The 27254-nt window shown below is 41.4% G+C and overlaps 1 protein-coding gene across 1 annotated transcript in view; it reads right to left on the minus strand.

The window, feature by feature from the left end:
• The window catches only part of CRYBG3 (crystallin beta-gamma domain containing 3), a 247633-nt gene that overhangs the window by 91488 nt on the left and 128891 nt on the right, over window positions 1-27254 (minus strand). The window contains exons 4-6 of the mRNA XM_040338717.1: window positions 14218-19711; window positions 7407-7454; window positions 2706-2821 (exon numbers count right to left, since the gene is read on the minus strand). Of these exons, the coding sequence (XP_040194651.1) occupies window positions 2706-2821; window positions 7407-7454; window positions 14218-19711 (5658 nt within the window). The remainder of the gene's footprint in view (window positions 1-2705; window positions 2822-7406; window positions 7455-14217; window positions 19712-27254) is intronic.

Below are 27254 nucleotides of genomic sequence, written 5' to 3' on the forward strand. Positions count from 1 at the left end.
TCTGGTGACAGCTGTCTAAGAGGGGTTTCCTCTGACTTCCTGTTGTATCTACAGGACAGGAAGTAAAGGGAAATCTCTCCAATGGGACATATTTACCACAAAAAAGAAAAACAGTAGCTATTCCCCACTCCATCCAATATGAAAAAAAAAATTGACTTTAGATATATTTTAAAAAATACCCTCCAGTGCTGCCGATATCTCCCTTACATATTGTGTCTGTGCCCCATCTTCTTTCACTATATCATATTCATTAGCAGCTTTTTTTCCTGGCCCATATCTGCTCATCTAAAACATGCACAGAAGATGAAGTAGCTACAGACAGGAGCTGAAATCTCTGCAAAGGGACACTGTGAAAATATATTTTTTCACAAAAATGACTTGCGTTTCTAAGCTTATAAACTGCATAATGATTATTTCCCCCCACAAATAGAGCTTTCTTTTGGTGGTATTTGATCACCTCTGCGGTTTATATGTTTTGCACTATAAACAAACAAAAGATTTTGAGAACCCCCCCCCCCCCCAATATTTCTTAATTTCTGCTAAAAAAACATATTCCATAACAAAAATGAAAAAAATCGAATTTCTTAAGAAAAATCAGGCCAATATGTATTCTGCTACACGTTCTGTGTAAAAAATTCCAATAAGCATATATTGATTGGTACATTCAAAAGTTATAGCGTCTACAAACTATGGGATAGATTTATAAATTAGTTTTTTTACTAGTAATGGTGGCAATCAGCGACATATAGCAGGACTGCGACAAACAAATCGGACACCAAGTGACACTTTTATATATGCACTGTCACTGTACTAATGGCACCTGTGCTGAATGGCCAACCTCTTGTGTTCAGTAAGCGATGGTGCAGCCACTCAGCACAGGACCTTGAAGTTAGTGGCGATTACTGGAGTAGCGGTTTGTACTTCAGTTATTTCTGGCTTCCAGGGGCATCAGCCAGGTATGATATATAAATAGGTACATTAGTCCAAGCTAGACCAATATAACTATGTATAAAGCACCCATACCTGGAATGATTCTTTAAGAGTAAGTCTGTCCATAATGCTCAACACAGTCATCCCTCAGCGCTCACTCGGATGGTTATGGTATTTTTAGGGATGCTGCTCTCCTTAAGCGGAGAAACTTCAAATCACTACAAAGAAAAAGCTCTGAGGAAGTGAGCGTGTCTCCTGAAACGCGTCAACTTTACAACCACAGAGATGTGACATTCCTGTTACTGGAGTCATGTGTATCTTCTAATGTTTGTGAACAAGTAATTCCTGTATTTTGCCCATTATGTTTATTTCTTATGGTCACTAACTCCATCTAATGGCCATCCTACTGTATTTTTCTGATTAAAGCACTGTACACACGATCGGATCACTGACTCTGTTCATTCGGAAAAGGTAGGAGCCGGGTTTAGCGGCTCCTACCGCCGCTCACCATCCTGACAGAGGGGGCGGAGGATATGTAGGGGGACATGGAGGGTTACACCAAGCACGGAGGGGGAAAGCAGCAGCACGGAGGGGGGACACAGAGCATGGAGGGGGAGAGCAGAATGGAGGAGGACAGCAGCGGAAGGGGGACACGGAGCATGGAGGAGGAGAGCAGAACGGAGGAAGACAGCAGCGGAATGGAGGGGGGACACAGATCATGGAGAGGGAGAGCAAAACGAAGGAGGACAGCAGTGGCACGGAGGGGGGACACGGAGCATGGAGGGGGAGAGCAGAACGGAGGAGGACAGCAGCAGCACGGAGGGGGGACACGGAGCATGGGGGGGGGGGGGAAGCAGAACGGAGGAGGGCAGCAGTGACACGGAAGGGGACACAAAGCGTGGAGGGGGAGAGCAGCACGGATTGGGAGAACTGGAGGAGGATACAGGGAAAGTCAGGTATCGGGTGAAGCATCGGAGCATTTTCCCCGAGTACAAGTACTCAGGGAAATGCTTGGTATCGGTACCGATACTAGTATCGGTATAGGGACAACCCTAGTTCAAATCTTGGCTGGTTCAGCAGGGACCGGCCGAGATTTAAACCATCTATGAGCAGGCTGATTGTACCCAAGTCGATCCATCAATCACTTTGGGTACAACAATGTCGGATTTCTAGCATGCAATTTTTGCCAGCAGCTATGGCCGCTAGAAATAATCACTGTATTCTACAGGCTGGGATGGCTCCCTTGTGGTTGCAGGAAAGAAAAGCATATAATCTATGTCCTGCCTTAGCCATTGTTCTCCAGCAGCTACCATAAATTGAAATATTACTTTCTGGAGGGCCAGACCATATATTACACATCATTTCTCAATTACGCTCTCTGGCTACATCTAGGGAGGCTTGGTTGTAAGGCAAACTGTACATCTGGCCTCAGAAGTGAAAATATTCTGTTGAGCTTAGATTTACACAACATGCTTTAAAGTGATTCTGTCTTTTAGTGTAGTGGTTGTAAACTTTGTAGCTCCTTCCAAAAACTGCAGCTTTCACTTAAAAGACTTCAAAGAATAATGAGAAATGAAGAAAAACTGTTATAAAAAGCCAAATACATTGAGTAACAAAAACAAATGAGGTGCAACTGATCATACTTGTTTTTTGTAATAACAGTTGTCAAGTAAGCAATAAAAAGGTAATAACATTAAAAAGAATATAAAAGCTACTTTAGTACAATGTGCAGCAAGTTGGTTGAAATTTCAAATGTGTTTCTTATTTTCCCTTACCATCCTCTGATCACACGAATATTTACACCATTTGGGAACACCCAGGATGTTGCATCAAGAGCGTCTCCATTTAGTTCAATCTTGTTCTCGTGATGTACAACATCTGACAGGATCACCTGCATTGAGTTAAGATAACAACATCATTTGGCTCAGTCTGTAGGCACTTAATCAATGTTGACATCAAAGTTTAACCATGACTTTGAAACATCAAAGATCTATATAGTTAATGCACATGAAAAAATGTCTTTATGTACCACTTAAATGGATGTACACTGTACATAAAATGCTGATAGAGCATAATGTATGCCCTTCTAGTACGTGGACCTGAAGTATAGACTTCCATTTTTTTTTAAGGTGACAGGTTCTTGAATTCCACCAGAAACACGGGGACACAGAGATATTTTATTCTGGGTAGAATTCATTACTCATTTCAGCAGTTTCAAGACCAATGCATGACTAGAATGCATTTCAGCTCCTAAATTGTCAGTTCACTGCAAATAAAATGTTAATTATAGATAGAGCCTGGTGGGCTAAATGACAATGGCAACAAAAGGTATTTGAACCCCTTAGAATTGACTGGTTTTCTGCAGTAATTTGCCATAAAATGTGTTCTGATCCTCATCTAAAGCCCCGTACACATGGGCTGAAGGTCGGGAGACAACGGGCGGTTCAAAAAAAAACTAGTGTGTACCGCCTTAAGTCACAACCATACACAAGCACAATGGCCCGGATTCAGATAGAGACACGACGGCGTATCTCCTGATACACCGTCGTATCTCTGAGTTCCGTCGGTCGGATCTATGCGGCTGATTCATAGCTCCCTAAGATCTCCCTAAGATCCAAAAGGTGTAAGTGACTTACACCGTCGGATCTTAGGCTGCAATTCCAGGCCGGCCGCTAGGTGGCGTTTCGTTTTTTACATGCGACAAATATGCAAATGAGGATTGCCGCCGATTCAGAAACGAACGGCCGCCCGTCGCTTTTTTTTTACGTCGCTTGCGTTCGGCTTTTTCCGGCGTATAGTTACCCCTGCTATGTGAGGGGTATCCTATGTTAAGTATGGCCGTCGTTCCCGCGCCAAGTTTTGAATTTTTACGTAGTTTGCGTAAGTCGATTCAGAAAAGAGCTGGCCGCAAGTTACGCTCACGCCGAAACCAATGACGTCCTAGCGACGTCATTTGGAGCAATGCACGCTGGGAAAATTTGCGGACGGCGCATGCGCTGTTCAATCGGCGGGGGGACGCGCCTGATTTAAATTGGAGACGCCCCCTAGCCGCAGAATTTGAATTCCGCCAGGGGATTTACGATACGCCACCGCAAGTTTTGAGGTAAGTGCTTTCTGAATTAAGCACTTACCTAAAAGACTTCCGCCGGCGAATTGTAAATCTAAAGATCCGCTAACCTATCTGAATCTGGCCTAATGTGTTTACACGTTTTTTTTTTTTTTTTTAAACTGCGTGGGGTCCCCTCCAAATCCATACCAGACCCTCATCTGAGCATGCAGCCTGGCAGGCCAGGAAAGGGGGGGGGCGAGCGAGCAAACCCCCCCCCGAACCATACCAGGCCACATGCCCAATCAGACAAATCCGTGGATTTTTGTCCGAAGGGTGTTGGCCGTGAACTTGTTCTGCATAAAGACAGCAGAACTTTTTCTGCCAACATACACAAAACTATGTGTTTTTTCGGCTCTTTAGCACCACCACACTTTGGGCAACTTCTGATAATGTTGTCTGATGGTTAGCATAGGTTCGGAGCATGCGTGTTTGTACTTTGAATTTTAGTCCGACGAACTTGTGTACACACGCTCAGATAATCAGACGGAACACATTTGTTGTCTGACAATTTGAGAGCGTGGCTCTTTTCCCTAGTTCCATGCTGAACCATATTTGCCTACATAATTCCCTTAAATCAGAGCACCTCATGGGGTTTTACCCATTTAAAAAATACCCTGGTTCCACTATTATGGTCGTTAAATTCTCCCAGACATATTAATAATACCCAACCACAACCTCTAGCTCATGTTCTGGAAATAGATAAATCAGCCTGGAATCAATTAGGATTATTTATTACCAGCCAGGGGCATATTAGAACGGCTCCTTTGTAGTTTGCTAATAAAATGTTAATTTGCCATGTTGTGTAAAGATTACAAAGGCAACTCCTTGAACCTTCAGACGAGCTTGCCTTGTTTTGCAGAGTAATTTGTTGATGACGAGTATTTAGCAGAACAAGTTAATTAGGTTGCTGTTCTGTAATGAACTACTGGCGCCCCTGACACTGAAAGGGTTCTATTAGTATGCAGTGTGCCGGTGTTGAAACAAACAGCTCTTAGATGAGATAAAAGGAAATCCTCAAGGAAAAATCAATAAATCAGATTAGGTAAATTAAAATACGTTGGGGGCAACAATGTCAAGGTTTGAAGTCCGAACATTTGATTGCAAATTGTGCGCTTGCAGTATTAGTTAGTAGCCTCATCAAACTGAACTTTAGCCCCAGTTCATGCCGAATGCGCTTTGAAATGGTGTTACTTCCGCGCAATTTTAGAGCCGCCGGTTAGTGCAATTTCATGTGCAGCTTGCTGATATCTGTGCGACTTCATGCACAGATGTCAATGCAAATCGCACAAAAATAGTGCAGGAACCTTTTCAAAATGTGTGCAATTCTGCGTCGCACCAATATATAATATAACGGTTCAATAGCCAGAAATAGGGTGTGACTTGCTATGTGACTTTGATCTGTCAAATCACGTGACAATTCGTATGAATCACATGACAAGTCCGGAAAGATAGGGCTCAAGTACACACAAAAGTGTCTCTGACACTATAGGATTATTAGGGGTTATTTTACTAAAGGCAAACCCACTTTGCACTACAAGTGCAAACTACAAGTGCAAAGTGCAATTGAAATTGTACTGAAAGTGTACTTAGAAGTGCAGTCGCTGTAAATCTGGGGGATAGATATGAAATGAGGGGAAGCTCTGCTGATTTTATTATCCAATCATGTACAAGCTAAAATGCTGTTTTTATTTTGCTTGCATGTCCCCCTCGGATCTACAGCGACTGCATTTCCATGTGCACTTTGCTCTTGTAGTGCAGAGTGGGTTTGCCTTTTGTAAATAGCCCTTAATGTCGGAGTGTGATGCCATGCATTTTGCTGCACCTTCCGATGTAGGCAAAATACATGGGCATGAAAAATACATTGGCCCAGATTCAAAAAGCAATTGCGCCTGCGTAACCATTACGCAGCGCAATCAGGGCCAGATTCCAGACAAGGCCAACAAGGCCAGGCCTCGGGGCGGCAGTGGGTGCAGGGGCGGCACTGCAGCTGAGAGGAGAGGACACTTTTACTTTCATATCGGGAGTTCCCCCCTGTCACGCGCATGGTGAGAGGAGAAAAAACAGAGGGAAGAGGAGGTGAGATATTTCTTGGCAGCAGCAACCCCCCTCCCGGTTCTCATTGTCATTTTGTCATTTTCGGCAGCAGCACCCCCCCGCTTCTCAGTGTCCTGCCAAAAAAGTCCCCCGGCGGATAATGTCCCCCCTGTACTGCGGGGGCGGCATTGAAGGACCTGGCCTTGGGGCGGCAAAGGGAGTAAATCCGGGCCTGAGCGCAATTGCTTACTTGCCCCGGCGTAACGAGTTCTCCTGATTCAGAGAGCTCGTTACGCCGACTGCAGCCTAAGATATGCGTGGCATAAGGCTCTTATGCCCTCATATCTTAGGCTGCATTCTTACATTGGCCGCTAGGTGGCGTTCCCATTGTGGTCAGCGTATAGTATGCAAATTGCATACTAACGCCGATTCACAACGTTACGCGAGCCCTGCGTACGCAGTTTACGTCGTTTGCGTACGTCGGGTTTCACGTAAGGCTGCACATGCTAAAAGCAGGGGCAGCCAATGCCAAGGATACCCGTCGTTCCCGCGTTGCGAGGTTTGAAATTTACGTAGTTTGCGTAAGTGAATCGTGAATGGCGCTGGACGCCATTCACGTTCACTTTGAAGCAAATGACGTCCTTGCGACGTCATTTACCGCAATGCACGTCGGGAAAGTTTCCCGACGGAGCATGCGCTCTACGCTCGGCGCGGGAACGCGCCTAATTTAAATGATTCCCGCCCCCTACGGGATCATTTACATTAGGCGCCCTTACGCAGGGCATTTTTGAAGAGCGCCCACGCAAATTACGTGGCTACTGCTTCATGAATGAAGCGTAGCGCAAATAATTTGCGTAGGCGCAGGGTAAAAAGGGTACACTGCGCCTCCGTAAGGAGCGCGCAGCTGTACCTGAATCTACCCCATTGAGTTGAGCATCTCAGTGCTTTGGAGGAAATGGAAAATAAAGTTTTCCATGCTGTATTTTGGTATAAATCTGCAAATTGCCATTTAAAGTAAAGCCCATAGTTTATAGTCATGTATCCCGAATGTTATGATTTGTGACGAGTTGGGGATGAGTTACTAAAACTGGAGAGTGCAAAATCTGTTGCAGTTCCTCATAGAAACCAATCAGCTTTCAGTTTTTCAGTAACTGAACAAGTTGAATTTAGAAGCCGATTGGTTACCATGCACAGCTGCACCAGATTTTCTACTCTCTAGTTTTAGTAAATCAACCCCACTGTGAATATGACCAACTGCTTACCTATATACATCACATATATGTAATTTTATATTAGTATCACTACACCGCTCTATCATTCGTTTAGCATTTACCTTTCCAGGCCTTGGGTTGAACTTTAAGCAGCTGGAATCTATGGTGCTCTGAAATCACAAAAAAGTTTGTATTATTAAACTGCAAAATGACAGGAGGAAGCAGGGGCGGACTGACAACTCATGGGGCCCCCGGCAATAGAAGATTATGGGGCCCCTCTGGCTTACAGATGGCCACCACGCCAGGAGGTAGTGCAGAGGCGGGCAGCTAAAATCTTGGGATATTCACATTAAAAGCATGTCATTTTCGGACATATCAGGGACAGATCTAAAAAAAACACAGATTTTTACATACTGTCCCTGGTTTTACTGAGCCTGGCAACCCGGATGGGGCCCCCTAGTGGCATGGGGCCCTCGGGCAGTGCCCGAGTGACTCAATGGTCAGTCCGCCCCTGGGAGGAAGGTATATATGCAAGAGATATATGTGGAGCCAAATACTGTATAGTTGTTCTATTCCTCATTTTAATGCAGGATTTGTGCACCCCCATTGAAAATACTAATGGTATTTTACAGTGGTTGTAATCTCTAAACTCTTACATATACTCAGTAAAATGATTAGCCTCAGGTGATACAGAGATTAAACACATTCACCTGCATATGCTGTACCTGGTTATCTGCAGCCCTCTCTTCTCTAAAGTCTTCTAAAACACACAGATCAAAGACTATTTCTCAACGCTAGCAGGCAGGGGGTGGGGATCTGACGTCACACACTGCATAGTAAGGGGAGCTCAGTGTAATCTGAGACCTGAATGTAATACATATAGGTAGATGGCGCATAACCAGAGAGCACAGTCAATAATTAAAAAGTAAACGTATCATAAAGTCCATGTCAAAAAAATGTCAAAAAAATGAATGAATCAATAAAAAGTCCAATAAAAGTCCAATAGCACTTTAGCGGCAGCAAAATCCTGAAGCAGAAGCGGACTCTGAAAGGTACAAACAAAAAAGAAAAATGCGCCAAACTAAGTGCAGTAAGTGGGTATTTAATTTGAATAATTTGATGAACCAGCGGAGGCTGAGAAACGCGTCATCCCATTGGCTGCCCACGAGTCCCTACGTTACTTCCGGTTGTACGGCGAGACGCTGCGTTCCACGCTGGAACGCACGCCGCTTTTGATACAGCATCCATGGCTCCTGTACTCTCTGGGGTTCCCTAAAGGCTCCTGAACATCTTGGACCTCCATTTCCATCGCCCAGGGGACCAGGATATGAGACCAGCCTGCTGTGTAGCTGTTGATGACATGTTGTGACACCGGACCAGCCGTTTTTCCCTATACATGCCTGTGTCATCACTGGTTTTGTGATTTTTATTGTGTACAAATTATTCGAATTAAATACCAAATTACTGCACTTAGTTTGGCACATTTTTCTTTTTTGTTTGTACATAATCTGAGACCTGAATAGAGGGAAAGGACACACCCTCTACACAGTCTCATAGGGAAACATGCACAGCAGAGGCTGTCAATCACCTTCTGTGTGCTGGAGAGGTGGGGGGGGGGGGGGTCATTATCTGAGATTCTGTGGTGTCAACATGCCCTTTGATAAGTGAATTTATGCTGATAGCATAGGAATGACAGTGGTGACAGAAATCACAGTACAGTAAAACCTTGGTTTGAGAGCGTTTTGCAAGACAAGCAAAATGTTTTAATAAATGTTGCCTTGATATACAAGCGATGTCTTGATATAAGAGTAGCGTCATGTCACAACTGGGTATAAAAGAGAAGAGGAGCCTCTAAGAGCCCATTCACACAGGCGGCGACTAGGCAAGGCGACCTGAAGATGACTTCAGAGGCGACTTGCAAAATTACTTCTGTATAGAAGTCAATGCAAGTCGCCCCGAGTCGCCCCCAAAGTCGTACAAGAACCTTTTTCTAAGTTGGAGCGACTTGCGTCGCTCCTATTAGAACGGCTCTATAGAACAGAGCAGGACGCGACTTGTCAGGTGGCTGTCGCCCCTGACGAGTCGCCCCTGTGTGAATGGGCACTAAGTGTAGCAATATGGTTACATTTAATGAAGGTACAACATTTATCAACTTATTTCTACACGTAGAGGTGCCTCTCTTCTCTTTTATACCCTGTAAAAAATGCTTTGATATACAAGTGCTTTGGATTACAAGCATGTTTCTGGAACAAAGTATGCTCGGAAACCAAGGTTTTACTGTAGATGCTTTGGATTGAGGCAAGTACATGCTATAGAGGGATATGCTCTGTTTATTTTTAATTTCAGAGATTTACAACCACTTTAAAGCAGACTCACAATCTTAAAATTAACACATTGCGTCATTCTAATCATCTCCCTCACCACCCCGTTATACATTTGCAGTTTTTTTTTTTTGGGAAGCAAGTACTTTTTTCTGTAGATGTCCTTTCCCACTTTTTCATTCCCCTGCCCTTTTCCAGCCACAGCCTTCTAAAATACATGTCACATATCCCTAGAGGATTCAGAACAGTGTCCTCTAGTCGGCTTATCTGACACAAGCACAGTGGCTGGGGCAGCTGAGTGACCAGGAAGTGACAGCCAGTTCCCGAATTCAAGATTGCATTGCTGAAAAAAAATCTGTAAAGATTTCGGGTGCGAGGAATACAATACTGGACTTCATGATCTGGTAGATACATTATATTGTAAAAAGTATTGGGACACCTGCATTTATACGCACATGAACTTTAATGGCATCCCAGACTTGGTCCGTAGGGTTTAGTATTGAGTTTGCCCGCCCTTTGTAGCTATAACAGCTTCAACTGTTCTGTGAAGACTGTCCACAAGGTTTAGGAGTGTGTCTATGGAAATGTTTGACCATTCTTCCAGAAGCACATTTGTGAGGTCAGGCATGTTGGACGAGAAGGCCTGGCTCGCAGTCTCCGCTCTAATTCATCTCAAAGGTGTTCTATCAGGTTGAAGTGCAGGCCAGTCAAGTTTCTCCACCCCAAACTCGCTCATCCATGTCTTTATGGACCTTGCTTTGTGCACTGGTGCGCAGTCATGTTGAAACAGGAAGGGGTCACTGTTCCCACAAAGTTGGGAGCATAAAATCGTCCAAAATGTCTTGGTATGCTGACATCTTAAGAGTTCCCTTCACTGGAACTAAGGGGCCAAACTCAACCCCTGAAAAACAATCCCAAATCCATAACTATACCTCCACCAAATGATTTGGACCAGTGCACAAAGCAAGGTCCAAAAAGACATGGATGAGCGAGTTTGGGGTGGAGGAACTTGCACGCACGCATGCATCTGACAGAATAACAGAAACCCCCGGCAGCTGTTGGAGAACTCAACGACTTTTCCTCCGATCTACCAATTGCTAAAGTGCGTATGCGCATCTTTGAAAACTCTTCTCCATTTCTCCAACAGCTGCCGGGGGTTTCTATTCTGTCGGGTGCATGCGTGCGCATGGGCAGTAGAGCCAACTCGTCGAAATCTGCTGCTGGAGAGTCACCGGAAGTAACGTAGTTGGAGATTTGACGGGTTGGCTATTTCGACAGAACAACGATACTGCGTTGTTTTTTCCTAAACGTAAACATTGCTCTCAATATAGATGTCTTTCTGTTAATCCACAATAAGAAAGAATCCCTAATGACAGCTGGTATTACAGTACAAAATACAACTGGGAGTATAATCACTAAGCATAATTGTGTAATTGCCTTGCAAAATCCTGGTACGTTAGATCCGCCACTATAGAATTCAATTAACAACTTCAACATACAGCAGGTCAGACATGCTAGGGAAGAGAAGTATTTTGTTGGATATTCCAAAATACACTGTCCTAATATACCAAATATAACCAAAATTACAGACAGGACTATTTACCTAGCAGGCACTTGCCTACCATGTAAAATATGAATATTTAGCTGTATTTGCCTAAACATGTTCCATTTCAGTTTGTTAAATGTTCAGATGTATGCAGGTGACACCTTCCCATTCCGGACCTTCTAATCTGGGCTGTTTCTATACTAAAACAAAACCCACACATCACTAGTATTGGAATATATGTTTGATGTCAATAGGGGCAGACTGATAACTCATGGGGCCCCCGGGCAATAGGAGATTATGGGGCCCCCCGGGCAATAGGAGATTATGGGGCAACACACATACACACAATACAATACAATACAATACAATACACACAGTATACATACACACACTGAAAAAGGGTACTGGAGAGGCAGGGCAGCTAGAATCCTGGGATTAAAAAAAAAAAAAAACTGATTTTTGGATACTGTCCCTGGTTTTACTGAGGCTGACAACCCTGATGGGGCCCCCTGGTGGCATGGGGCCCTCAGGAAGTGCCGACTGCCCGAATGGCAAGTCCGCCCCTGGATGTCAAGCATTCATATCATAAACCTTTCGGCAGTATTAGTAAAAGTGAACATAAAACTTGCATGGCTTTTTTATTTTATTGATATTTTTAGCTAAAATTTGGAATGTGACAAACAAAGGGATGTGGTACATTCCAAATTCAAAACAATCAGCCCATTTCAGTGTTTTTGATTTGATTACATTATTGAATCATTTTTTAAAAAAAAATGTACCTTTACAACCCCTTTAAGTGAGTTATTCCTAGGAATTACAGGCCTACAATGTAAAACGCCAAATTTCCATGCAAAATAATGGTACCGCTTTCAGCACCTAAAATCTGAAAGAATCATACCGCCAGGGAGGTTAAAGCAGAGTTCTGGCCACAATTTCACTTTTTAAATATAAATACCCCTGTAATACACAAGCTTAATGTATTCTAGTAAAGTTAGTCTGTAAACTAAGGTCCGTTTTGTTAGGTTGTTACAGCATTTAGACACTTTATAAAATAGAAATTGACTGGGGCCATCTTAAGTGTGGGCATCATGAAGCCAGACTGTATGACTTCCTGGATTTCAGCCTTGCAGATCTCGCACATGCTCAGTGCTGCACAAGCAGTGTCAGATCAGGTTTCAGCACCTGTGCTGTCCAAGTCACATGATTCTTTGAGACTGGGGAGTGCACAGACTCCTGGAAAGTTACACCCACTACATTCCCAGGAGTCTGTGCAGTGTAGGTTAGGAAGCATTAAGCACCTAGGTGCAGGAAGTGGGAAGATTAACTATTCTGCCTAGCAACAACACTTTGAAGGCATCTAAAAAAAAAAAAAAAATTTCGTAAAGGACTAATGAATTTTTTTTTAAAACTACTGATGTAATGTTATATTTATGGGTGGAACTCCACTTTAAAGGGCCCACAATCCCATAAGTGATATTTTAGTTATACGTCAGGCCTGGTTGGCTGCTTTAGCCACTGGCTTCATATCTGTCTTGGATGCTGCAACAGCGAGATTTCCCTGCTATTATCTCTGGCTCTATTCCTATCTGCTATTTAGTTTTGTGTGTTCCAACACCCTTTAGTATACCACATAGTCAAAAATAAATGAAAATCCAATAGGAGAGTGGGAACTCCTCATAAATGGCATGACTGTAGATCCATAAATCTAAAGTAAATCTACGCTTTGCCTACATAGGGCAAAGCAACAGTTGTACTCTAATTCTGTCCTCCCAGATGGCACATTTTTACCTTCCATTGTTCTGCCACTAGGAGTGAAATTACTTAAATGGGTTGTAAACCTTCCTGTTTTTTCACCTTAATGCATCCTATGCATTAAGGTGAAAAAACATCCGATAATTGCCGGCCCCCCAGTTTACTCACCTGAGCCCTCGAAAGCCCTGCGTCGAGAAGGTGCTTGATCTTGGCCCGGTCTTCTCAGCTCTTCATTGGATAGATTGATAGCAGCACAGCCATTGGCTCTTGCTGCTGTCAAACAAATGCAATGACGTGGGCGTCGGGGTCGAGTCTGGCATTCGTGTCTATGGATGCAAATGCTGGACTCTGGAGCGCGCCCGCAAGGTAACCCACTTGGGAAATCGCTTCCCAGAGGGGGTTATCTGATGCTGGGAGAAGCCCAGACAGCAGCAGAGGGACCCCAGAAGATGAGGTTCGGTGCCACTCTGTGCAAAATGAGCTGCACAGCAGAGGTATGACACGTTTGTTATTTAAAAAAAAAAATATATATTTTACCTTTACAATCACTTTAATTAATTGCTCTGTAAGTATCCCGCAAATTACCGTAGGTATACGTTGGCTCCTTTAAGAGCCATAGCAGGAGCACACGCGCCGCTGCACGGTGGGGAACCCAATGCGCATGGCCGGCGGCCGCGATATCTGCTTCCACCTATGATTGTGGGAATGAGCCAGAACGGAGAGAGATCAGGAACAGCGATCTCATTCCTCCTCCAGTCAGTCCCATCCCCCCACAGTTAGAATTAGAAACACCTCCCAGGGAACACATTTAACCCATAGCCAATTGGTGTTAACCCCTTCCTTGCCAGTGACATTTACACAGTAAATTCGCTGTACAACTGTCAATGGTCCCAAAAAAGTGTCAAAAGTGTTCAATCTGTCCGCCACAATGTTGCAGTCATGCAAAAAAATCGCAGATTGCCACCATTACTGGTAAAAAAAATGCCATAAAACTATCCACTATTTTGTACACGCTATAAGTTTTGAGCAAACCAATCAATATAGACTTATTGCAAAAAAATTTACCAAAAAAATATTTTTGAATATATATAAGAATATATATTGGCCTAAACTGATGAAGAATTTTGTTTTATTTTATTTTTTTATTTTTTATTTTTTATTTATAGCAAAAAGTAAAAAATATAGTTTTCTTTTTCAAAATTGTCGCTCTCTTTTTGTTTATACCGCAAAAAAATCTAAATCTGCAGAAGTGATCAAATACCACAAAAAATACCCCTTTTGAGTTGACTCTTTTAACAAACAAACATGTCTTACCGTTAACAGATCATCTTCTGTTTCCTTGGATTCTTTTTTTGTAGGTAAATCTACTTTTTCTTCAGTGGGGCTTTCCTTATTTTCTTTACTATGTGAGTAGTTCTGAGAAGAATGGAAATACTGATAGTAAACACTTTGGGATGACATTCTGGGCTGACATTTTATTTCAGGTTTTAGTGAAGAAAATCCAGAATCTGTCACCATTTGTAATGGAGAAAGAGGAGTCACAGGAGCAACATCTGGAGACAGATCTTTATATTGAATGGAGCTAGATTCACTTGGTGTTGATGGTGAAGGTTCATTTTCAGCAGTTGCTTTTGGACTATTTTCTACAGAAGATGTTGCACCAACTGTAGAAGACTGCGAGGCTAAATTTAGGAATAAAGACTGACGACCAGAACCTGAATTCACCTTGTTTTCTGCTTTTGTAATGAACAAACCAGATTTTTTCCCTCCAGGTGTTGTTTCCTCCAATAGCATTTTCTGAGCATCAATATTTGACTTAGTTGGAGCAGGCATGTTTTCCCGTGTCCCTGATGCATCTGTATTATCCAGGGCACTGAAAGTAGCTGCTTCACTTAGAAATGTCAAATTTCCTCCAAAACACATTTCTTCTATGTTGGCCTCCTTTAAGCGATCTGAAACAGACTGCAGTAGAGATAAAATTGATGTAGGATCATTAGAACCACTACCTGTTGTTCCTAATTTATGCCTTGGTGAGCTGTTACTGGATGCAGCATCTTCACAAGAGCTATCATCCTCATATATCGGAGAGAGCGAAAAGGGATAAATCTTCACACGCCTTGATGGTACAGTCAGAAATAAGTCAGTTGCGCTGGAATGTTCATTATCATCATATTCTTCCTCATCATCACTTTCTATTTCAACATATTTACTATTATACAGGGAAAACTGAAAAGGATCAATTTCATCTGTTCCAGAAACGCACATATTCTCACCTAATAAATTATTAATAAAGGGTGTGTTCATAGAACCTTCAGTTTCAAGAGATTTAGAGTAAAAGCCTCCTTGGTCTCCATCAAGTCCTAAATCAAACGTCACATTTTTATTCTCTGTATCCCCTTGTATCATTGCTTCCAAGTTAGTATAGCTGTCATCTTGCCCAATTACTGTCTCTCCATCTAGGTAACTGGAGTCATTCAAAATGTCCTCCGTATCTTCTACCCTTTTGAATCCATTGTTCTCCCTAGTCCCTTCAACTGAACCACTTGGAGTTGGTAGTAGTACATTAGAGTTGACTTCATAAGAACTGAAAAGTACCGGACTGTCAATACCTAACAAAAAAATGGTTTCGTTTTTTGGGTTTGTAGTGTCTTCCTCTGGGCCATTTACACTAACCATAGATGTCTGTGTGCAGCTATTATTTGTACCAACATTTTTGTCCAAACTACTTTGCATGTACTGTTTTGATGAATTTATAACATCATTTACTAATCCTGATGCTACAATTGATATAAATGGATCAGTGGTCAGACTCTTCATATTTTTTCTGGATTTCTCTGGGGCTTCTGCTTCATCTTCTGAAGAATAGTCCTTCATCATCTTCTCAGCTAATGTTTCTTTAACCGTACCTAAACTAAGTGCATTTACATGGTTTTTATTTAAGTTCTGAAACTCATCAATGGCAGTATGCAATACTGAGAGAATTATTTCATTGGCTTTTTTCTCAAACAATTCAGTGGATAACTCTGAATGGTCTGTGCTTGGAAGAGCGATTTTTGAAGTTGCAAAGTCTGAAGAATTTATGTCATCTGTGAAGTTTATATCCCTTTGAAATGTAGACTGAAGTATTATATCTTTCTCCTTTACTGGTTCTTTATAAGTCAAATCGCCGTTTGGATGGAATTCTGAAAGTGAATCACAGCTTTGTAGCTCCCAGTGTGAATCATCAGACATCAGTGACTCATTTGTTAAGTCATTTTCTGATGTGTTGGTCTGGAGTGAAATGTTTATGATGTCATCACTTGTATCGATTGTCAAATTGTTATTTTTAAGATTTTCTATAAGTACATCAGACGATTTATCTGGTAACACAGGTAAACCTTTTTCTAGAAATGTGTGCTGTGGAATATTATCACCAACGTAGTCATTCGAAAACAAGTTTACAACATTCTCGGCTACATTTATTTTGTTTAATGCTGGAAACCTTTCCGCTTCCATGTAGCAGCTGTGTGGGGATTTTTCATAATTATTGCAATCCAAAAACTGGCTGGATTCATTAAAAGGCAGATTAACATTATTCACAGTTAGGTCTTTTTCGTTGATGTCAGAAGGCACTTCTGAATTTGTGACAATGTTTTCTTCCTGTTCATCCTGTTGAAATGTAAAATTAGAATCTTTGAATTTGCTGTTATATTCTGGCTTCAGAGGTGGAGGTGAAGAGTTTGGAAAGCATACAAGCTCTTTCTCGAATGTTGCACTTTCAACTTTAGCTATTGATACTATATCTGAATGGAATTCGAACGGAGGAAGTTTTACTTCTTCAATGTTAACAGATTTCACTGACACTTTGGCAACATAAACATCTGAATTCACATTTACTTTCATTCTATCATTGGTTGAAAGTCTACCTGATACATCCTCATACATATCTGCCACACCACTGTCCTCCAAAAATACTCTTGTTGAGCTATTCGCTCCGGTCCGGCTTTCTGTTTCCTCTGTTAATGGCTCATTTTGTGTTTTGACAGCATTATGAAGAATAGGAGATGCAAGCAAAGGGTTTTCTACATTTTCAATTTTGGACCCAACATGTTCAGTTCTTTTGTCCTCTTGGTCGATATTAAAAGGAACAGATATGCTTTTGTTGAATAATTCAGGAGGAAATATTTTAATTGTCATTTGTTCTTCTGGTGTGTATGCCTGTGATGAAACCATCCCTGAGTCAATGGCATCTGAAAGAGGTAGAGGGCTGTCAAACCTTATGTCAATGCAATCAGAAGAACATGGAGAACCAGATATCGTAGGAGAAGGTGATTGGCACTCAATACCATTGTCAAAGGAGGCAGTTCTGGCAGGTTCTGCTACATCAGATGAACCCTCATTTAAAAAGGTTTCTGGCACAGGCTTCACATCTGACATGCTACCCTGAGCATTTTCATTAACTAAAATGGTCCCTGATGTGTCATTATTTGCAAGGGGTGCCATGTTAAATTCATTTAATGTATCATCACAAATTTCAACATTTTTTTGTTGCTGTTCTATAATCATTGGGATTTCATTTGCCATTGTTTGAGGTTCTTCTGAAACCTTCAGACTGGACTGTGCATTTACTATTTTTTTGTCCATGGTCATTGATTTAACCTGTCCATTTGGTAAATTGTCCTTCTCTGTGAAGTTACCATTTGTGAAAATGTCTTGTTCAGTATCTCTACTCTGTATTGTAGGACCTACTGTAGATTCAGAAATGACTTTAGTATTTGCTTCTTCAAGCTTGCAGTTTTCATCTGTGTTTTGTTCGAAGTCTTTTTGGATATCAAAATGCATATTTTCATAAGGCTGTAGATTTACAGTGATCTTTGGCATTTCTTCAACTTTGTGTTGTGATTGTTCTGAAATGCTTTTGTTCTTCTGTACATTTAGTTTGAGCTCTTCTTTCCCCCTCAAATTTTCTACTTCGATCAGCGGTGCATTTTCTTTGGTTGATCTCTGCCGATTATCGAAGTTGCTTTTTGCATTAAAGGCTGCCTCTTGAGTTGGATCTTTCTCAGAGGTTAATGGTCTCCCAGTGTTCAGTTTGCTTTCGGATATGGCGCCTACAGAATTCACAAGTCTCTCTAATTTTTCTTCAACTTTCTCAAGATGCTTCTTAATGTATGTCTGCTCACTTTGGTGTTCTCTTAGTTCCTTTTTACTACTAGTATTTGTCTGTAGGTCCTCTGTAACATTTGAAGAAGAATTTTCCTGCAAGCTCTGTGAACTGTCAGCTAACTTAAGGTCCTTTAAACATGGATCCACAGAGATACCTGTGCTGTTTTCCGGAATGACCTGCCAATTCTCCTGAATTTCTATATGTTCTTTGGAATTAAAATGTAGATGATTTGGAAGCAGTGAGACATTTTCTGATGTTTTTACAGTTTTTGTATTCTCTGTGGCTATTGGCTTAAAATCCATAACATTTTCTTCAGCAGTTTCTGAGCTTTTCTCAAAAACTTGCTTTAATTCATATTCACTCTTTGGGCTTTCATCTTTGCTTGGTTGAAAAGTCTCTAAGATTTTCTCTTCTTCTTTTCTTTGTACATCACCAGAAATTGGCATGCTTTCCACTGAGTTTTTTTGCAGATCATTTGGTTGTAGATCCTCTAACATTTTTAATTCTTTCTCTGAATTTTCTTGAACATAAACAGAAATGTTTGAGCTATTGTCAATTTGTGGTGACAAATCTGAATTAAGATTCAATTTATTATTTATTTTCAGTTGAAGAACTTCGGAACTGTTTAAGTTCGTCTCTGCATTTACTGGTAGGTGTTCTGAAATCTCGGGATTTGGAAGTAAATCACTAGAAATCTTAAAGAGCGCTGTAGAAACTGGTTCCGCTGAACAGCTTGATTTTTTTTCAGCTTTTGGCTGTAGATCTTTTGAAATGTTTGCATTTTTCTCTGAATTTGGTACAAATTCTTTGGAAATATTTGAACTGTTCATGTTATCGAGTGATAAATCCACTGACATATCTGATCTTTTCTCAGCATGTATCTGTACATTATTATATATTTTTGGGCTCTCTTTGGTGCTTTCTTCAATATCCTCTAAAATGGTTGTCCTCTCTATGAAATTTGGTTCTTGGCTCCATAAAACTGAAGAATTTTCTTCAACATTTTCTTTTAAGTCCTCAACCTTATCAGAGAAAGATTCATCTTTTTGGTTTGAAACAGACATCATAGAAATAACTTCTGGCTTTTGTATTACGTCAACGTTATGTAAATTAGATTCACCTTTGCAGTTGGAAACAAACACTACTGAACCGGCTTCTGCATTTTGTTTCAAGTCCTCACCTTTATGTAAATTATATTCACCATTTTGTGAGAGAACAGAAACTATGGAACCGTCTTCTGCATTTTTTTTCAAGTCTTCATCCTTATGTAAATTATTTTCAGCAGTTTTTGTTACAATAGAAACTACAGAACTGCCTTCTGCATTTTTCTCCAAGACTTCAACTTGTGAATTTGATTCCCCATTTTGGGTTGCAGCGGAGACCTTTGGTTGCATCTTCATCTTTATTAGCATTTTGGATGGTGGCATCTCCTCTTCGGAACTTCTGCATGTGACTGGTTCCATACTCACTATGTCATGTAACAAATCGTGGTTCTCCATGCCAACATCTCCAGTGATACTTGTTTCTTTTTCACTGATCTCTTCTCTTTCAGGAATTGGAGAATTTATATCAGCACGTCTTTTCAGGAGCTTCCTGATCCTCCGGGATCCGCGGTAGGTGCCATATGTTACTGCTGGGGCTTCTTGGGGATAGCCATTGAGCCTGCCAAAAATATTTAAATAAATGTTACAATGGTTCTTTCAAAGTTATTAAAAAATGTGTGTGTATATACACACTATATATATATATATATATATATATATATATATATATATATATATATATATATATATATATATATATATATTTAGAGTTGAAAATATATTTATTGGTAGCGTAACAAACAATACAAAAAATACAAAAAGAAACAATAACCAATGTTACATAGAAGTGACAATCGTGAGCAGACATGTAACTTGAGTCAGCCCAATGGCTATCGCCCATAGCATAACTCCTAATGCCTTATAAGAAATAACGAACATCAACGGTCGTCCTTAGGAGCAAAAGACGACTCCCGTCAAGAGGGTGTCATTGTTTCTAATCAGGTAACATATGGAATATATATATATTTATAGTAATAATGTAAATATTGTAATGTAATAATCTCAACATGGTTATTAATGTGTACATAAGATGAATCTCTTTTCACGTTAAATACCCACCACGTGCTAGCAAATATCCTGTTTTTTCCCCTTAACTTGCATAGATATATTGAATGAACACAGCTTTATCTTATTCACTATCATTCAATTTGATAGGAGAACAGCCTCAATTCCTTTAGTAAATCAATGCCATTGTATTTAACTCTTTCGCAGCCAGAGCCATTTTTGAGTTTTTTGCTCTACCTGTGGGAAAAAGGGACATATATTTTAATTGGGTACAGCATCGCATGACTGCGCAATTGTCAGTTAAAGTAACGCAGTGCTGTATCGGAAAAAAATGGCCTGGTTATGAAGGAGGGTAAATCTTCCAGAGACAAAGTAGTTGAGGAAGTCAATACCCAGCATCTTCACCCCTTGTTTTTTTATTTTTATTTTTCCCCTGCTTACCGGGAGGTGGTATTTGCACATTTCAGATACTCACCCATCCAACAGATCTAGCGTTGTCCCGCTAAGATCCTCTCATGCCCTATGCTGCCATGTCCCTTATGACATCATTTATGAGAGACCCATCGGCTGTTTCAGGTTCAGTGGGAGGGCCTCCTGATGATGCGCCGATAGGCCTGCCCCCTCCTAGTTTCCTGAATGAAAGGCTATGCACATCACATATCCCAGGAGGCACAGTGGGCTATGTGCAAGTCAGTTCCCTAGATGAACAAGTTCCATCTGCTATACTCACTTCCTCTCTGGTGCTGCCCCACAGATTCACTAATCCAGCCATTCTGAGCTGCTACTTCAGGGCTGAATGATTCCCATCATCATTCAACAAACTTCCTGTGAGCCCATGGCATAAGGGCTCATCCCACCTGACCTGAAGAATGCTGCAGAGAGTGTCACCACACGATTATGCAGTTTTGCTTTATGCAGCATTTAGGATCTGCCCACGGCAAGAGGGAGAAGAGGACCTGTGACATCAATGGACTAGATGCAAGATCGCTGAAGAAAAAATAAATAAAAAGCTATTTACATTTTTTTTTTTTTCGTTGTAAAAGGTGCATGGAGTGCTCCCAGTGGAGTGAGGGGAAAAGAACAGGGCTCAGAATTGGGCTTTTCATTTATCAATCTCTTTATTCAATAATATAGTAATTTGGGAACACCTTTCATTTACCTGTTGTAGATACAGGAGTGCTATTCCTAACCATAGCAATTGCAGGCTTCTTACTTAGACTAAGTATTAAGAATTTTCTCACAGCCATGATTCACTTACATGGAAAGTTTAAACATGAATTGTATAGCAAGCAAAGAGAAAGGAACTGACACAGCACAGAATTTAGGAAAGACCCCTGTATATCTGAAAGGCTATGTGCTGTGTCTTGGGGAGTAATAGCAAACTCAGATTAAAGTGGTTGTAAACCCTCTCTGACCACTTGCACCTACAGGTAAGCCTAGATTAAGGCTTACCTGTAGGTGCAAGAAATATCTCCTTAACCTACATGGTTAAGAAGATATTTTCAGAAAGGACTGCACCGATGTCTACAACGCCGCAGGTGCACTGAGCGTTCTGGTTTTATGGGATAATGCCGACCCGCGCGCATGCACGGGAGTGACATAATCGCCGCTCCGGCCAGTCACACCCCCGGAGCAGCGATACATGGAAGGGATTTGTAGGCAACATGGCGGTAGAGGGGAACGAGGAGCGCTTTGGGGGCTTCGATCTCCGGTAAGTCATTCATAATGAGATAGTATGCTATGCCTTTCTCTTGCAGGGTTTTTTTTTTTCAGAAAAAAGTGTGTTTACTTCTTCTTTAAGCCCTGGTTTACATTGATACAATTGCCATCAATAACTGCGTCCGAATCGGTGCACATGTGTGGCGCTGCACCGATTCGCAAAAATAGTTTCGAAGTCGAATCACCCCCGAAGGAATGAAATCTGAACTAGCACAATTTCATTCCCACAGTCAGTGTGAACCAGGGCTAAAGGAAATGAAATGGTAAAGCTGCAGTGTTTTCTAGACAGTCTTTGCAGTTCACCTATTAGTTTTACTTGTTACTTGGAATTGCTCTTAATCAAATCTTGTAGGAAAAGAAAATTAGGAAGTGAATATATTGGTTTCAGAACATTTACCTCTTCAATGTGATTCAAGAGAAGTGTTATTAATCAGCCCTAATACTGTAACGTCTGTGCTTTATCTCAGCAGTTTAGATCACAATGGCATATCAGTGTCTTCTGATTTTAAAGCTGAACCAGCACTGAAATAGAAATGCAGCTTAAAGTGGTTGTAAACCCTCCAATATATCCAGTGAAAGGAGTATCCTCAGGTGATACACAGAGACTAAACAAATCCTCCTACATAAGTTGTAACTGTTTATCTGCAGTCTTCTATTCTTTACATCTGTTCAAAGTCCAGAACTTATAAAGCTTCTCTGAGATGTCAGAAACAAAGGGGGCAGAGAGCTAAAGCTATACTCCGCAGAGCTCAGTGAGGAGAGGTCTGAGAACTGTTTAGAGGGGAGGGGAGGGAAGGGACCCCCCCCCCCCCTTCGCACAGCACGCATGAACAGAGATGAGGCTGTCAATCATCTGGAGGTCCCTTCCCCTGTCACCATTTTTCTCTTGGTTTCAGGAAAACTTGTCAGATGTGACTCATGCGGATTAACAAAGAAACAGATGGAAATGATACTTAGTGCTTTTAATTGAGACAAGTACACAGTATAGAAGGCTTTGTTCATATTTCATGTTTGAGGTTTACAGACAGCACAAGGGACATCACTTATGATCAATTGCTGCTGTCACCTTCTTTAGAAATCCTTCCCTGATTCCCCACCCTGTCATGATCTTCTGGTGCAGCGAGGGTTAATAGAGGCGATGGAGCTGTGACAAGAACTAATCAAGAGTGCCTATAACTATGCATTTTCACCCAGCTACTCCATTCATAGAAGCCATACTATAGCTCCTATGAATGAAACACAATCTATTGATGGATTACAGGCAGATGATTGAAAGGTCCGCCCCTGCCCTGTGCATAATATTTCTTCACATTTATTTATTTTATATTACTCAATAGTCCCCCCACCCCCCATATTGGGGATGATGCAAATGATACTCAGGCTCATTAACTACTGCTCGGATTTTACATATTTAGTAATCCGACAACCCAACCAATGAGCGGGAAACTACCCAAGGGTCCGAGAGTTATTGGACTGTTTGACTTTGTCTTTCTTTTTCTTGTATGCACACAGTTCCTCAATTTGTTGGGCCAAAGTGGGCTTTCCATAATGTATTTAACTTTTGTGTTAATGTTGAAAAATTAATATATTTATAAATGATATTGGGTCGGAGATCAAAAGTAACATTTCTGTCTTTGCAGATGACACCAAGCTATGCAGTGGAATAACGTCCTTGCAGGGTGTCTCCAATTTACAAGCCGACCTCAATGCTCTGTCTAATTGGGCGACTAAGTGGCAGATGAGGTTTAATGTTGATAAATGTAAAGTTATGCACTGGGGGCTAAGAATATGCATGCATCATACATACTAGGGGGGAGTACAACTGGGGGCATCCGTAGTGGAGAAGGATCTGGGTTTTTTTGGTAGATGATAAGCTCAACAATGGCATGCAATACCAAGCTTCAGCTTCCAAATCAAGCAAAGTCCTTTCTTGTATTAAGAGAGGTATGGACTCCAGAGAGAGAGATATCATTTTGCTCCTGTACAAATCATTAGTAAGACCTCATCTGGAATATGCAGTTCAGTTTTGGGCACCAATTCTCAAAAAGGATATCGGGAAACCGGAGAAAGAGCAGAGAAGAGCAACCAAACTGATAAGAGGCATGGAGGAGCTCAGCTATGAGGAAAGATTAGAGGAACTGAATTTATTCATTTTGAAAATAGATTAAGGGGGGATATGATCAACATGTACAAATATATAAGGGGTCCATATAGAGAACTTGGTGGTGAGTTAGTCACTTTATGGTCAACACAAAGGACAAGGGGGCACTCTTTACATCTAGAGGAAAAGAGAATTCATCTCCAAATACGGAAAGGTTTCTTCACAGTAAGGAGCTGTGAAAATGTGTAATAGACTCCCTCCAGAGGTGGTTCTGGCCAGCTCAGTAGATTGCTTTAAGAAATGCCTGGATTCTTTCCTAAATGTACAGAATATAACTGGGTACTAACATTTACAGGGAAAGTTGAACCAGGGAAAATCCGATTGCTTCTCGGGGGATCAGGAAGGATTTTTTTCCTCTGCTGTAGCAAATTGGATCATGCTCTGCTGGGGCTTTTAGCCTTCCTCTGGATCAACTGTGGATATAGAATTGGGTATATGGGATTGTATGATATTATATATATTTATTTTTTATGGTTGAACTGGATGGACTTGTGTCTTTTTTTTCAACCTGACTAACTATGGCCTGTACTCGGTCTCTCTAGGCATTTTGACTGAAGTATATCAATGAATAGATCAAAGTAAGACCTAAGCTGGTCATCCACTCGTAGAATTATTTTTAAGAAAGTTTTTTCAATTTTTAAATGATTAGTGGGATCAAACCGATGTTTGTTTTTGACTGCACTGATGAGAACATTCAAATGAACAAGATGGGAAAAAATTGAACGAATTTCTAACAGAGAATGTCGTTTTTGTTCCAAAATCGTATGTTAAAAGCAAACAAAAAATTGAAGTTTTTTTGAATGATATTTGTCAAGTCATCAAGCGTACTGAGTATTTTCACATTCCTTCAAAAATCTACTAGTGGCCAGCTTAAAGCGGAGATCTGGCCTATTTTTGAGATACGGCCTCCGGCGTTGCTGTTCACAATGTCATTAAAGTTCGGAATGTGTTATTTTTTTTAAAGCATATTACCTTTTACAGCCACATGTGGCGGGTGTGTACACCCGATCTACACGAACACACACGCACCAACACAGGTTGAACTGTTGTCTTTATTCAACCTTACCTACTATGTAACTACCGTATATACTCGAGTATAAGCCGACCCGAGTATAAGCCGAGGCCCTAATTTTACCACCTAAAAATGGGAAAACGTATTGACTCGAGTATAAGCCTAGGGTGAGAATGCAGCAGCTACTGTAAGCGGAAAAGTGGGTCAACAATGCCCATTTGCAGCTTCACTGTGCCCATTCTCACTGTGCCCATTCTCACTGTGCCCATTGTAGCCTTACTGTGCCCATTCTCACTGTGCCCATTGTAGCCTTACTGTGCCCATTCTCACTCTGCTTATTGCAGCCTTACTGTGCCCATTCTCACTGTGCCCATTGCAGCCTTACTGTGCCCATTGTAGCCTTACTGTGCCCATTCTCACTGTGCCCATTGCAGCCTCAGTGTACCTGTATTCTTGACAGGCTGCGGGCATCCATTTTTCAAAAAAGTCGCGGCTTCCTCCTGGTTCCATTCGTTCCGTTATACCCGTCGGGTCATGGGCGTCCATTTTTCAAAAGTCGCGGCTTCCTCCTGCTCCGTTATAGGCGTTTGACACTGTGTTCGGCTACCGACTATCACGGAGGTCCTTTCATCCTCAAACTCAGTTTCCCAGCAGACACTGTGTTCAGTGTTCCGCCAATCACGGACCTTCATTCATCCTTGGACAAGAGGACGTCCATGATAGGTGGAACACTGAACACAGTATCTGCTGGGAAAGTCCGAGGATGAGAGGACCTTCATTATAGGCGGTAGCGGAACACAGTGTCAAACGCCTATCACGGAGCAGGGGGAAGCCGCAACTTTTGAAAAATGGACGCCCGCGACCCGACAAGTACACTGACTCGAGTATAAGCAGAGGGGGCTGAAAATCTCGGCTTATACTCGAGTATATACGGTATATGTAGTGTAGTTCCTCTTTAAATAGGGATCATTCTTGTATTACTCTTGGTGCACTGTAATAATTGAGGGGCTGCTAGTATATGGCCGGGAATATAAGACAATAGAGAGAGAGAGAAAAGGGATAGATATTTATATAAGGAAAATAACATTTTTGCACATTTATTACGGATACGGCTATCCTGTGCGCAGACTGAAGAAACACTCAGTTTGTTTTTACATTCGCAATAATATTATGCTGGGATATTTGCCAGAGAACTGATAAAGTCATATATACTAAGGGCATCTGGCTACAATATTCTGTTTACATTATTACATTTCACTCTTTCTGCTGAAGGCAAAGCAGGAATAGGAATGGCGGTTTCTTACCATTACACTGAATTGCAGTAAGGGGACGCTTACCATTTCAGAAGATGTGACTCATTATGATGTAATCAAGTAAAACGCGTGACCTTCACTGTTTTCTGTTTATTAGATGGTAATAAGAATCAGATTGGTGTCACGGGGTTTAGGACAATGCTTTACACAAATATTTATACCTTGGATTTAATGTAGGGAAAACTCCACCAACCTGTAAATCATTGAATTAAACACGATAATGGTTTATGAACCTTCTCACCCCACATAAAACAAATGAAAGTTTCAGCAATATTGCAGGAGGCAGATATTTTATTAAACTTGGCCAGATTACAATGACCTGATTTCACTTTTATACGGCATAAGGGAGAAAGTTATAATAAGGAGATGAACATACTGTATATAAAATGCTTATATATACTTGTCCCACTTTACTACTTGGTGAGTCATTGACCTGGATGAGGCATGTGTATATAAGGTGTTGGGACATCCGATACGCACACGCTTGTTCTAGGTCACCGACTCACTAAATAGTAAATCAAGAATAAGACTGACAGTTCCAAAGACAGCAATCACGGGTCTTGTATTGCTATACTGAGATTCCCATCAAAATTCATCTAAATAAATCAGCCGATAAGTGAATGCTAATGCAGTCCAGAAAACACTGCAACTGTGCCAAAAATCGTAGGGCCCATTATTCAGATTTTAATATAGCCAGGTTCAATCAATACTGTGTATCTCCTGGGGAAATGGTGTGGGTTGTGGTGTTCTTTGCTTCTTAACCTCCCTGGCGGTATGATTCTTTCAGATTTTAGGTGCTGAAAGCGGTACCATTATTTTGCATGGAAATTTGGCGTTTTATATTGTAGGCCTGCAATTCTTAGGAATAACTAGGGGTGTAACGGATCGTCAT

Source organism: Rana temporaria, chromosome 2, assembly GCF_905171775.1.
Source record: "Rana temporaria chromosome 2, aRanTem1.1, whole genome shotgun sequence".
Lineage (NCBI taxonomy): Eukaryota > Metazoa > Chordata > Amphibia > Anura > Ranidae > Rana > Rana temporaria.